Source organism: Anopheles coluzzii, chromosome 3 (assembly GCF_943734685.1).
Source record: "Anopheles coluzzii chromosome 3, AcolN3, whole genome shotgun sequence".
Classification (NCBI taxonomy): domain Eukaryota; kingdom Metazoa; phylum Arthropoda; class Insecta; order Diptera; family Culicidae; genus Anopheles; species Anopheles coluzzii.
Genome location: NC_064671.1, coordinates 27,880,424 through 27,893,016, shown reverse-complemented (window position 1 = coordinate 27,893,016; position 12,593 = coordinate 27,880,424). Strand labels below are relative to the sequence as shown.

Genomic DNA, 12,593 nt, shown 5'->3' with positions numbered 1-12,593 from the left:
TTTGGAGCACTGGCATCCCGTCGCGAAAGGCATGCTCTGCAGACAAACCGTCGATCGTTCCGATCGTACCGAAAACCAGCGTGAGTGAGTGGTTCTAAAATCAGAACTCGTGCTGACTTTTAACAAGCACCTGCAGCGCTCCAAAACCCTGTATTTGTTACCTTCGCGTTGAAGCGTGATTGATTACAAACGATGCATCGATACAGTACAGGGGCAGCAAAAAAGGTGATCGTTGTGCAACAAGAACAAATAAACAAAAAAAGCTCCTTTAAAATACAACTTTGTCTTGCGGCAAAAGGGAATCATAGCTTATCATTATGCAACATTAAAAATCCTTTAAAAAAGTTGTAACCATCTCCTGATGACACGGTAGCGAAAAGGGAAGGCCTGAGAACAGAGTGTTATCGTCACCGATCGACTTTGCGATCGATACGCATGGGATGACGCATGGGATGACGCATGGGATGACGCATGGAGGTCGACTGCTCCACATCACGGGGGTGTGCAGCAGCATCGGTATGTGGCGTGGAATGCAATTCATAAGACGTTGCTCTGATGCGAATAAAAACGCACACAAGCACACGGACGTCGACGACGTCTTCCCATCGACTTGGCATTCGCTCGGATGCTTTGCCAAAGCGTCCTCTCCAGCGTCTACATAAATCCACACCAAACACTCGCACACAGCCACTGCCCCAGACAGTTTGTGTGCATCGCAACCGATACACTAACACACCCTTGACAGGAGTGTACAGTACACTGCTGGAATGCGGTAAAGGTGCCAACGCGTTCGAGTGCGCGATTCCACGCAATACGGAGATGGTGCAACGTGCGTTCGTTTGAGCTTCCGTTTTGCTTCCATCGTGTCCCAGTGTAAGGTGGAGGAATGGTTATCATATGCGGGCATTACGTTTCGGTGGCATTCAGAAAACTACCCTCATTATGTTGTCACGCACTATCGTCTCCTTCTGGGTCGCGTCACCGATGTAAAGGGTGCTCTGTGGCTGATCGTAGGTTCTAGGAACAGTCTAGAAACATTATTTTTGTAATAATTACAATTTTCTTCTTCCTCTTCTTTTTTCTCTGATTCCACAAAAAACACAGTTCAACCAAGATCTCTACTCATCGTCCGGTGTGCCGTTGGCCGCCTCGTCCAGCACCTCGGCCGGTTCGCACTCGCCGTGCAGCCCGCTGCTGCCGCCGTCGCTACCGTCGAACGTAGCGGCCGCGGCCGCCGCCGCACAGTCCAGCTCGACCCTTACCTCCTCGGCGACGGTGACGTCCGTCAACCAGACCGCCATACCGACCATCCCGCTCGGTGCGCTGCAGAGGCACATTACCAAAGAGGAAGACATCAGCACCGCCCGAAGTGACACGGAAGGTACGTAGTAGCAGCAGCATATTATTTTATATCGCCAACGACGGGCGAACGTGAAATTTAGAACGCTCAAAACAGAGCCTCCTTTCCAATTGGAAGACACACCAACGCTCCACCAATGCTGACAAATCGTATTCGGAAAAGAGGGGAAAAACCCGCGACTGTTACTGCAACCCTCAGGGAATAGAGGGCTGTTTCTCGATGCTGATGGTGCATCATTTATTATTTATGATTCTGATGATTGATAATGGTCGAAGGACAATTTATTTATTGGTCTTTTCGATCCGGTTCCTGCATCGGCCACAGTGCATATGGGACAGCCGCAGCAGTACGGTTGGCACCGGTGTGCATCTTTCCTTTGATGCGCAACTGGGCCCTTCTTATTGCTGGGCTGCCACTGGGTTCCGTTTTTCGATGACAGCCCAATGAAAAAGGGCAGGTGACGACAGGCATGCATGTTTGCATCGAGGGGCGGTTTGTTTTTTTTTGCTGTGTTTTGCAATACATATACATAGATATGTGTATGAATTGTTATGATCCGGCACCCGCTGGCCCGTTTGTTTTGTGCGTTGCGAAACGGATCAAAGATAAATTATGAACCTGCAGAAACAATAAAGCAGCAGCAGCAGCAGCAGCACGGTCGAGAGATCGGCATGCCAGTTAGAGCTGATCACCAGCGTTTGCAACCACCTATTGGAGCTGTTGCCGCTGTCCGGCACCGCTACCGGCAGCCGAATGGAAAGCAATAAAATAATCGATCGCATAATCGTGCAGCGTGGCAAAACAAAAAGAGAAGCGTGGTGTGGAAATTGAAAGTGAGTTTGGCATCGCGGGAAAGCGTTGACATTGAGCCCGCGCAAACACAAACCGGCTGGTGCGGGGTTTTTTTTGTTTTGTTTTTGCTGCTCTTCCTGTACTTAGGAAGGTGATACTGTTGGTCTGGTTGCTTTATTGGTGCCAGCAGATGATGAGCAGATGATTTAAATAGCAAATATAATAAAAAAAAGGAAAAGCAATGAAAGCTTGGTATTGGAATAGCAATCATTTGTTTAGAAAAAAGGCATTCAGTTGAAAACACATTTAAAGTTGCTGTTAAGCCAAACTGGCCTTGCTTTCCAGCTGCTTGTTGGCCCGAGTGTGCGATTGCTTCAAATCTGAATGATAATTTATTCCGATCTCATTACGAGGAGGCTCATCTACCTTCGAACATACTACACCTTTAATTAAACGGCTTGATGAACGTGAGCAAATTAATTGTACTGATTCGATACGAAATTAATATGCCAGCCGCATTACTTTCGCACGCTATTCCTGTATAGTCTTACCCTGTAAAGCTTTACCTTAACGCCTAATTAATTGACGTTCTCCATTACTCTCTCTCTCTCTGCCAAAGGAACCATATCCGGTGCGCACAACGATAGCTCGTGCTCTTCCGGCCCGGACTCGCCGCACAACCTAAACCAGCAGCAGGCCGATGCGAGCGGGTTGGCAGCGGCCGCAGCTGCCGTGGCCGGTGGTGGTGGTGGTGGCGGTGGCAGCGGTGAATCGTCCGGCGGACTGATGGCCGGCGGTAGCGGAAATGGCCGGGCACAGTACGTGTCTGCGACGTGCGTAGTGTTTACGCACTACTCGGGCGATGCGGCCAGCGTGGTGGACGAACACTTTTCTAGGGCGTTAAATTTTAGCGATAAGAATAACAAAGGTAAGTGTACCGGGGCTGGGGTCTTTTTCCTTCCTTTTTACTTCTGTTGGTTCCATTTAAAAGGCGCTTCCATCCGCCACCTTCCAGCTGGCAGGGGTGGCGATAAACGCAACACTGCAAATGATCTACACGTGAGAGTTGTGATCACGACGCGCGTTTGGGGGAAGGCGCCAGCAGGAATCGGTGAAAAACCAGGCGCAACCCCCATTAAACTAACGATCCCCATGAAGCATCAGCGCGTTTTAATTAGCTGTTTATGAGTTTTTATGAGCAGTGCAGCGCTTCCCCCGCCCGCCCACAGGCGGTTGTTTTGTGTTTGTGGAGCGGTTGTGTCATAAACACATAAGGTTAGGCCTAAGGTTAGAGCGCCCGATGGGTCGTAAATATAAATCACAGCCACAGGCGGGCCCATAAAAGCACGGGACATCTCTTGAGGGCGCGGGATACACACACGCACAGGGCTAAATATGTTAGTTTATGCGTTTACGGGAAGAGGAGATGATCGTGTCGGAAGGGTTTGCCTAAGGGAAGATGAAAATCTGGGCGCACAACCGCTCGGAAAAGGAGTCGTTGTCGCAACAACGCTGTCACGCGAAGATAACAACACAGTGGAAGTGTGTGTGTATGGGGATGGTTTTTCTCTTTTGTGAGGCTCAGCTGGCGGGGTTATGTCACCGTGCGTGTTTTTACACAGCCCTTTTACTGCTTTTTGACATTCCCAGAATCAATCGAGTGCGGGGGGTTTAGGGGCCTATATGGGATAAGGATTTTCCTGCTGGCGGGATTTTGGGGGAGAATCGATAGAGTTTGAACCACAATAACAAGATGTCGCGTTACGCTGCGGTTATACTTTATTTGACATCTTTATAGTTCAGTGGTTTTTTATATGTCACAAGCAATAGGATAGGATTGAGATGGTGTTAAACGTTAAACGGGTTCATTAAAAGGGAGAAATCGGATTGGAATGAGTTTTGGTGAGTTTATCACAGCCAATTCATTTAAGACGATTGTTATTAGGGTCTAAAAAGATGTTTATTTTTTTCATCTCATAATGTCCATGTTTGTTTGTAACAAAACGTGCCACTGTAATGGTTAAAACCACTTAATGTAATCTATAAATTAACATTAAAGGAAGCTGATTCAACACAACGACGATGATTGATTCATGCGGAATGCGTGCATCATTCGCCCGCAGTATTTCCTCCCAAAACGTAACGCTGACTCAATCGATAGGCTTTCGGGGGGGTTTTCCCTGGTCAGCAATACCATTGTTTTCTTGTCACCAAGGATGTCATCGGCAGGCGTAGAATATAATGATGTTGCGCTGGTTTGCGCTGGGTCAAAGGTAGCCAGTCAGCGTAGCAGATCGTATACCGAGGAACCAAACAGCGCACGATGATTCTTGGAAACAAGGTGTACAAGCAGTACCTCGGGAAGATCATCAAAAGAGGAACCACAAAAGTTTATGGCCACAACAAACTGCTTCCGAACGTCGATGCTACCAGAAGAGGAAGAAAAAAAAACAACAACACGGGGGAGTTTTCTTACTCCACGGGGTTCCTTTATGGGTGCGCGATAGAAAGATAAAGCGCAACGGAACGGCAAGAATCGTTGAAAGATGTAAGAAAAGGGTTTTGTTGTTGTTTGTGCTATTGTTGAGCCAGACGTCATCAAATACAAACACACGCTGCTGCTGCTCCAGCAGGTAGCGGCATAAGGTCAATGATTTATTAACCTACAAATGGGACAATTATGGTTATGCATGCCCAATGGTTATTACACGGCAACCCTGTGTCCCGAGGGGAAGCCGCTCCCGAAGGCTGGAAGATGCTTTATTGATTGTATTAGACATAAGTTTGAAAATGACAACAAGAACTTTGATTGACTTATGGCTTATTGATTGGAGACAGATGTACAGTTGTCAAGTAGTTCTGGTTAACAACATGTCCGGGATTGGTTCAAATCTCGCATAATCCGAGCATTAACTCAAATGATCTTCTAATTGAAATGATTGGTTGCTTGGAAATAAGGCTCGCAAATGTGTTTGTTTGGAGCTGACAATTAAAAATCCTTTGGGGTAGTTGAAAGGTTTATTTTGTAATGTGCAATAAGTCTCTACAACAACGGCTTTCCTCAATTCCAAGACAACTTCATTAGCAAAATCTCAAAAGAGTAAGCTTCCTACTACTACCTTCCTGGGAGGTCCAAACGGCACCATAAAAATTACTCGGATTTTTACGATGATCACCCCCCGAAAAGGCTTCAACGCTTCCCCAACATTTGCACCCGCCATTAAGGAAGTAATGGGAAGTAAATGGGACGAACCTTAAGCCTCAGCGCGTTTAATCACAACAATGGCCGGTTTGTGTAAACAGGTGTGAAACGAAGACGTTTGGTTTGGTAGCGGGTTTAAAGTGTGAACCATAAAATTTAATGTTGCCAGTTTAATGAAGGTGGCGTGGCGGGCGGCGGTGTGATAAACTCCAGCAGTTCCTGCTCGCAATACATCTAAATGTGAATGGAGTAACGCGGGGTAAGTTGTAACAATAAAATTGTAACATTTTTTATTGCTCACACCTTACTCGCTCTCTCTCTCTTCGCCCTATTGTGTGGCGAGTTGCAAATGCAGCTGAAATGCATCCGGTTGTGCAGATAACAACAAAAACACGCGCATTTCAATTGGAGGTTTTTTATCGCGGGAAACCTAACCCAACTACTGCCGCTTTTCCACGGTCAATTTCTCTCCGTGGTGCTATTCCCTTCTGCACTGTGCACGGCGAAGGTGAGTGATGCGTACGAAATATTTTAATGGTTGTTTTAACACATGCAAAAAGTGGAGGTGCCTTAGGGGCAGGGTTGATGCGTTTGTCAGTATTATAAGTGGCCATAAAAATTAAAATTCTCCAATGCACCTTTTCCCTTTCAGCAGCTGAGTTTTGCGCTAATGGGGGTTGCTGTTGTTGTTGTAGCGAAATGCTTCATTCTGCAACAATTTTAATGTGGCCATTTTGATACAGTAGATGCGTTCGCTGGGTCGATCCCTTTTTGATGGGTGCTGAAGAAATTGATGTAATGTTATGAGCTGAATTTAAGCTACTCGCCTAGCCGCAGTCCTTACACACTCTGGTGGATCACAAGTTGGCACTATAAATCCGGTTTCGTTTGTGGTGTGTGTGGTAATGAGTGTGTGTGTGGGGTGACGGAAGAGGAAGAGAAGGTGGCAAAGGACAAGGTGCCCGAGATGGTGCCGAGATTTGGAGCACGGCCGAAAAGGAGGAGAAGGAGGTGGAGATTAAATGGCGTCATTTAAATTTAAATTAAGATGATTAATGCCTCGTTTGTGGAGTCGCCGAGACGACGATGTGTCGCGACGTTTGCCCGCGTGTGTGTGTGGTGTATGTGTGATTTAGGATGTTCTCGTGGTAGGGGTGTTGTGAGAGGCAAGATTCTGTAAGCGCAAGACACGGGAAGATTTAAATGGTTGCATGATAAATGGCGGCAGCCCGAAAGCATCAAAGCATCAAAACATATGTCCACAAAGTCGCACAGGTCGGGTTGGGTAAGGGAGGGGGTAGATGGTGGTCGGTAGACTGTTGTTATGGTGACACTGGTTCTCGGGTACGTTTGGCGCAAAGGATGCACCAGAAATATGTGGTGGGGGGCTGTGTTGCAGTGCATATCATCGCACGGATGAGGAAGCGAAATAAAATGCGTGACTTATTACGCGCTCGCCTTGCACCAGCCTCGTAAATTATCTCTAATGATGCAAATTAAACTGATGATAATTATTTGTATTCGGATTTGCGTGCTTGGCAGGCCGTTGTGGCAGGCTGCAGTGTCCCGGCGGTGCAGCAGATCTATATATTGCAGATTAAGCTTATAAAAGGGATCGTTACAGACCGAAACGTTAATATTGTGGCATTATAGCTTGAGAACAAAAACAAAAACCCTTTTAAAAATCGTCACCATGAGTCAGCGGTTTCGCCGAGTTTTCTTTACACTCCTAGCGCGCCTCATTTGCTGTGAAAATATTCTACTATTTTTGTGAGGGTCTCGCCCAATTTTTTGTACCGTCGTCGCCCCGCCGGTCCAACATACGCTCGAGGATGGAGGGCGGAACGAGGGAATAAGAATTGTTTCGTTGGCCCGAACGAACTCGTTATGAGATAATTAATTCATTGCGTTCGGTTTGGTTTCCGATTGCGCCACCACCGCCACGGGACGGGCGCGACTGGCGCACAGGCTGCCGCCGCCGCCGGACGTCTAATATGCGTTGGAATGTCGTCTTACAAGACGGGAGGGACTCTCCCCGCCCGGTTTGGATGTGTCGGATGAAATGCGTGATTCGTCAAAAAATACGCGTGCAAAACCGCTCGAACACACACAAACGGACGTAAGGTGCGACCACATCATCTTCGCACCAGCGTTTGAGGGGCAGGATGGCAGTGGCGAGCGGGCAAGGCTCTTCCGCGAGGCGTCAGGATCGGACCGTGGGTTAAACTTCTTTTAAAATTCACTAGGCGTTAAACGCGCAAGCTCGCAAAAGAAAATCGAGGAAAACGAAGGAGTTAAAGGAATGTGGCTGCAGCGTCACAGTGCATGACGAAAGAGTGGCGTTAGGGTTAAGAATTAAGAAACGAAGAGCGAGCAACATCTTGTGTGGCTTGTAAATTAGATTAGACGTTGAAAACGGAATGATTTACTTTTTTTATCATTTTTGAAAAAATGTTTAGTGGATAGAGGAAATATATTGTGCAATACTCAAATTGTGCAGGATAGAGAAAATAATTTAGCTTTTTCTTACCGTTTTTTTTTTACAATATTTTATCTTTTCTTACCGATTTAACTTCAACTATTTTAGTTTGGCGTGTTTAAATGTCGTTGTTGCAAAGCAAAACTCCATTCTTTGACTAAATTTATCTTTTAATTTGAATAAATTTGAACTTGAAACAATTTGAAATCAACCATAGTTACTAAAGACCCATTTAGGGATCAAGTTAAAGTAATTTATAATTTTTAATTTTTAAACCGCATTGTAGATGTACGAATGTTTTATAAATCTAAGCTTAAAATGTTTCTTTCTTCACCTATTTAGACAATATTAATATTTTAGAAATTTAATTTAATAATATGAACAAATTTATGCTACAATTACACCGAGCCCTTTTTACGCTCACACGAACGATACTGAAAAAACGCTAATGTCACCTGATGTGACGTCAAACGTCTGTTCTCCGAATTGTTGTGGGATGCATTACGCACAAATTTACGATATCAAAATCATCACGCCATCGTGAAATTGGGTGGAATACACACACACACACACACACACAATGGGAGATCATTAACAAAGTGGTAAATATGCTACAATTACCGCAAATCACGACACCTCGGCAGTTCTCTAGGCAGCGTATTGTTTTCGTTCAAAGGTCAATCTTCATTCAGATCAGACTTAAAAAAGAAAGCAAAGAAGCCGACGCGCGTGACTGATGCACATTCCTTACAGATCGTTTGGGCGTTTGGTAAAAATTCGCCCAAAATTGCATCGTAAATTTTGCGGTTGGCAAAACGAAAAACAAACAATTGCACGCTCAACCCGTTTTTTTTTGCGTGCTTTACCCTTACACTTTTGAAGACTTTGTTGGGTTTTTCAGTGGATCGAAAAGGCATGCTAGCGGCGGTTGACGGTTGTGTGATGGTCCTGCAGAGTACGATCGGAGAGTACTATCCCCACAACACCGGCTAGACGCCAAATTATGTCTGGCGAACTTAATTTAGCCGTTTGCTCTTTGATCGAAGATAATAAATTTAATTTCTTAGCTACCAATTTTACGCTAAAATAAGTACTGCCGCCTGCGGTGGTGCACGAGCCGCCAGTTGAACGTCGTCTAGGTTTCGGTGTAGTGCGCGCGCTACACCAGGAGGAAGAAAGAAGCATCCATCCGTAAGATAAGCGACTACACCGGTACCACACCGGTGGAAAGTATTTTTTCTCCCCCGTTTCTTCTGTCACACAACGCACTCTGCGCATCCGCTCAACATCTCAACCAATTTTCCCACCCGCGGTGGATTGGGGAGAGCATCATCAAAGTTTTCCATCACGTGAATCTGCCGGGATGATGGGAGGATCCGCTTTCCCAGCACCAAGAAGTATAACTCTTTTAATTACGGGCACAAAGTAAAACGAAACAAAATTAAAACTTGAACCCCAACGCAAGAGTCGTGCGCTACACAGCCAACTTCATTGTTGCGCCGGTTGCGGCCAAAAGGGGAAATCCGCCGTCCTTGTTGTGCAGGAGCGCCATAGAGAAAGGTTTTTCCATCTCGTGCGGGGAGGTTTCCACCCGGCAGCCGAACATGATCTCTGTTCTCCCCTGAGCCCCGACGGGGGACTGTTGTTACCTTTTTGCTGCTTAACCGGCATTAGAGAACTCGCGTTACCCGCGTGTTCAAAGGAGAAATGTGTGCTTTAAGTAACTTCTTTTGAAGGAAGTTTAACTGAGGGGGGACAGGCGGTGTGGAAAATACTCTCACTTCATTCTTTGCCCGAAGAACCATTCAACGGAATAGCTCGCATTCCATATCGATCAAACGGAGTAAGACGCATTGCCGTTCCGTTGTGTCTTTTTTGTACGTGTGTGTGTGTTGAGTTTGAGACATATCTTCTCAATGTACAGAACCAAAGAAAAAAAAGAAGAAAAAGAAGAAAGGTGAACCTCCCCAAAGGGGCCAAATAACTGGTGCTTCTGCTGCTGCTGCTGCTGTGATCTTTACGTTTTCGGTGTCTGCTTTGAAAGGTTTCAGGTTTTCTGGTTCGGGTTTGTGTTGTGCCTGGTTGGCCGTCCTGTTGTAAAGCGTCAGCTTTACACAACCGAATTACTCGGTCGGATGTCGTTGTTAATTTAATTTAAAGTCCCAGTTTGGCCATCTCCTAACACTAAACCTCTAGGGTATTCCCTGCCAGGTTCACTAACAATACCGCGTGTATTAGCGGACCAGCGGAATGTGTTTGTGCACATTCTCATTGTTTCTGATTTTGTGATGGCTAGATCTTGTGCGTTTTTTTTTTGTGTGTGCTCTTCTTTTAGGTTCGTATGTAACGAGAAAACATTAATTAAAATTTCATTGAAAAACTAGACCAGTCTGGCTAGGACGTTGGGACGCCGGGGAAGGGCGAGAGTGGTTTTATTTTGGGCAGCCCGCGCGGTCCATTCGGTAAGTCGTTGTGCGGTTGTGTAGCGGGAAACCGTTTTTCGATCAGTTTAATTTTAGCCACCGGTTGTTAAGAATGGGCCCCGCGAAAGCGATGTAAATCATTGTACGGTGACAGGCTGGTGGCGGGTTTTCCGTTGATAAAACCCTCCCGCCCCGCGGTAAAGGAATTGGATTTTAAGTGCATTATTTGAAAGAAGTTGTGTGTACGATTGTACATTTTATGGAGATGCATCAGATTAAAAACAGTTGAAATTATATTTTTATTATGTTAGCGAGCCATGGGAAACGTTGACTATATGCGCAAATAACATTCAATCGACTGGATAACGTTCGTAGTGCAGTAGGTAAATGGTATGTACACTTCAAGTACGCACAACAGTCACGCAGCAGTTCAAATCCCGTTGTTGAGAGAGTGCGGTGAACTCAAAAATCAAAATGTTTCCTCTCACCTTATTTGAGAAGAGAGAGTAACATTTATCGATTCCAAATTATTATTATTGTTTTGTTTTCTGCTTCAATGTGTGAGAAACGGTTCGACGTGCGAAAGTCAGTTTTAGCGTAATTCTTCCCTACTTCAACTTCACAGCTAAACAATCACACACATTTTGGGTCGATGAAATCAGCAAATAATTCCTTTTTGAGGCGGCATTCGCCCTTTAAGCTGACCGTTCTGCGAACCTACACACAGTTGAGTCGAACAAATTCTGCAATGGTATGACGGTGAAGGCGAGGTTTGGTTTGCTGTTGTTTGGAAATTGTTATGTTTTGTTTTGCTACGTTTTGTTGCGGGTTCGGCGGAGTCGCAGGGGATTTTCGTTTGGATTTTGCCATATCCCAACATAGCGAATCAGCCGTCGGTGTCCGAAAAAGCGGTGGCGTGAGGAAAAGAAGCAAATGGTTCTCACCGTTTGGTTCCGTGGCAGGGAATCCTTTTTTTCCACCCCGACGGACTGGTGGATCGATTTCTGTCTGTTGTCTGCCCTTATCTTCCCTTAAAACGGCCATGCGATGCGTTGTTTCTGTGTCGGCACCGGTCTCTTTGTGAGCTGTACTGCGTACCCTCGCCGTCCGTATTTGTGTGTTTAGCCTCACCAAGCATTCCAATGGTCATCGTGTGACCCTCCCCACTTTTGCTCTGGCCGTACCGGTGGTTAGTGGGATGACAGAACAGAAGTATTAAGTAAATCACCCGATCGAGAGCGATTATTGGAGCGACAACGAGATTGAACCATTGAACATGCTCGCTTCGATTAAGCTGCAACACGTTCTCGTCCCTCTTTGCTTTGCTCGTTTTCCTTTGTGTCCTTTGTGTGTGTGTGTGTGTGTGTGTGTAATTCTGCTGATGACCATGGACCATCTCCTTTTCCATTCTGTCATGTGCGAAGGTGCGTGAAGTGATCGCGATCGTTCCGCGATCGGATAAAATTCTACCGCTTCGCAGTGAAGCAGCAGAAGGATCAGGATGAGGATTTCGCCGCCCTTTCCTCACAAATGTCTTCAGGTCCTAAACTCCAAGCGTCGGGGGAGAGCGGAACAAATGTTGTGAAATAATTTGTTTCCATTTGGACAGTTTCGGTCGCCAGTTTTGTGATGAAGGAGAGCACGCAACTGTTTCTTTCAATTGGGTTTTCCAAGTGAGGGGACGACGACGACGACGAAAAAGTCGCGCAAATATGGGTTTGTGGCAAACTTCCGCACTTAGCTGCCGGTGGGAATTTTGTTACAAAAGAAAAAAAGGAATAAAATTTGTCGTGCGATGGAGTTTGCAAAACGGTACAACAAAAGAGGATTTTTTGGAAAAGGAGTTTAAAGAGTGGATCATCGTTGGACATTTAACTGTATTGAACGTGTTCAAGGTCATTTGTGGGATTTAAAGTAAAAAATGATCTTTGCTCCTAAGGGGTTAGAAGAGATACATTTTCAATAGATATTGGTTTGGTTGAAATTGATTGATTTTCAATAGAAATTGGTTTGGTTGTTTGGTTGAAAAATAATGTAGAGTTTTATGAAAATGTCTCAAATTCGATCAACTAACCAACAAGTTAAATGGAGCATTTTGAACGGAAGGATTTAAATTTTGGAAATTTATCTAATTGCTTATTTGTCGCATGGAATGAAGTACACTCTATTTAGATTGTAATGTTGTATGAAGAGTATTATTGGACAAATTCCAGCTAAAGCTGTTTAACAGTTTAGCGTAACCGTCATACATGATTCTAGAATTAACAAGATAGAGAATAACATGGTTGTTCCTTTCTCGAACACGTGAAATTAATTAAAGCATGTTGTTAATTGATT

General features: G+C 45.3%; 1 protein-coding gene across 3 annotated transcripts in view; it reads left to right on the top strand.

Moving 5' to 3' along the window:
- Positions 1 to 12,593, top strand: part of LOC120958373 (protein vestigial) — a 48,435-nt gene that overhangs the window by 18,784 nt on the left and 17,058 nt on the right. For all 3 annotated transcript variants that reach the window (XM_040381120.2, XM_049610469.1, XM_040381119.2), the window contains exons 3-4: positions 1,105 to 1,381; positions 2,772 to 3,080. In XM_040381120.2, coding sequence (XP_040237054.2) covers positions 1,105 to 1,381; positions 2,772 to 3,080 — 586 coding nt within the window. The remainder of the gene's footprint in view (positions 1 to 1,104; positions 1,382 to 2,771; positions 3,081 to 12,593) is intronic.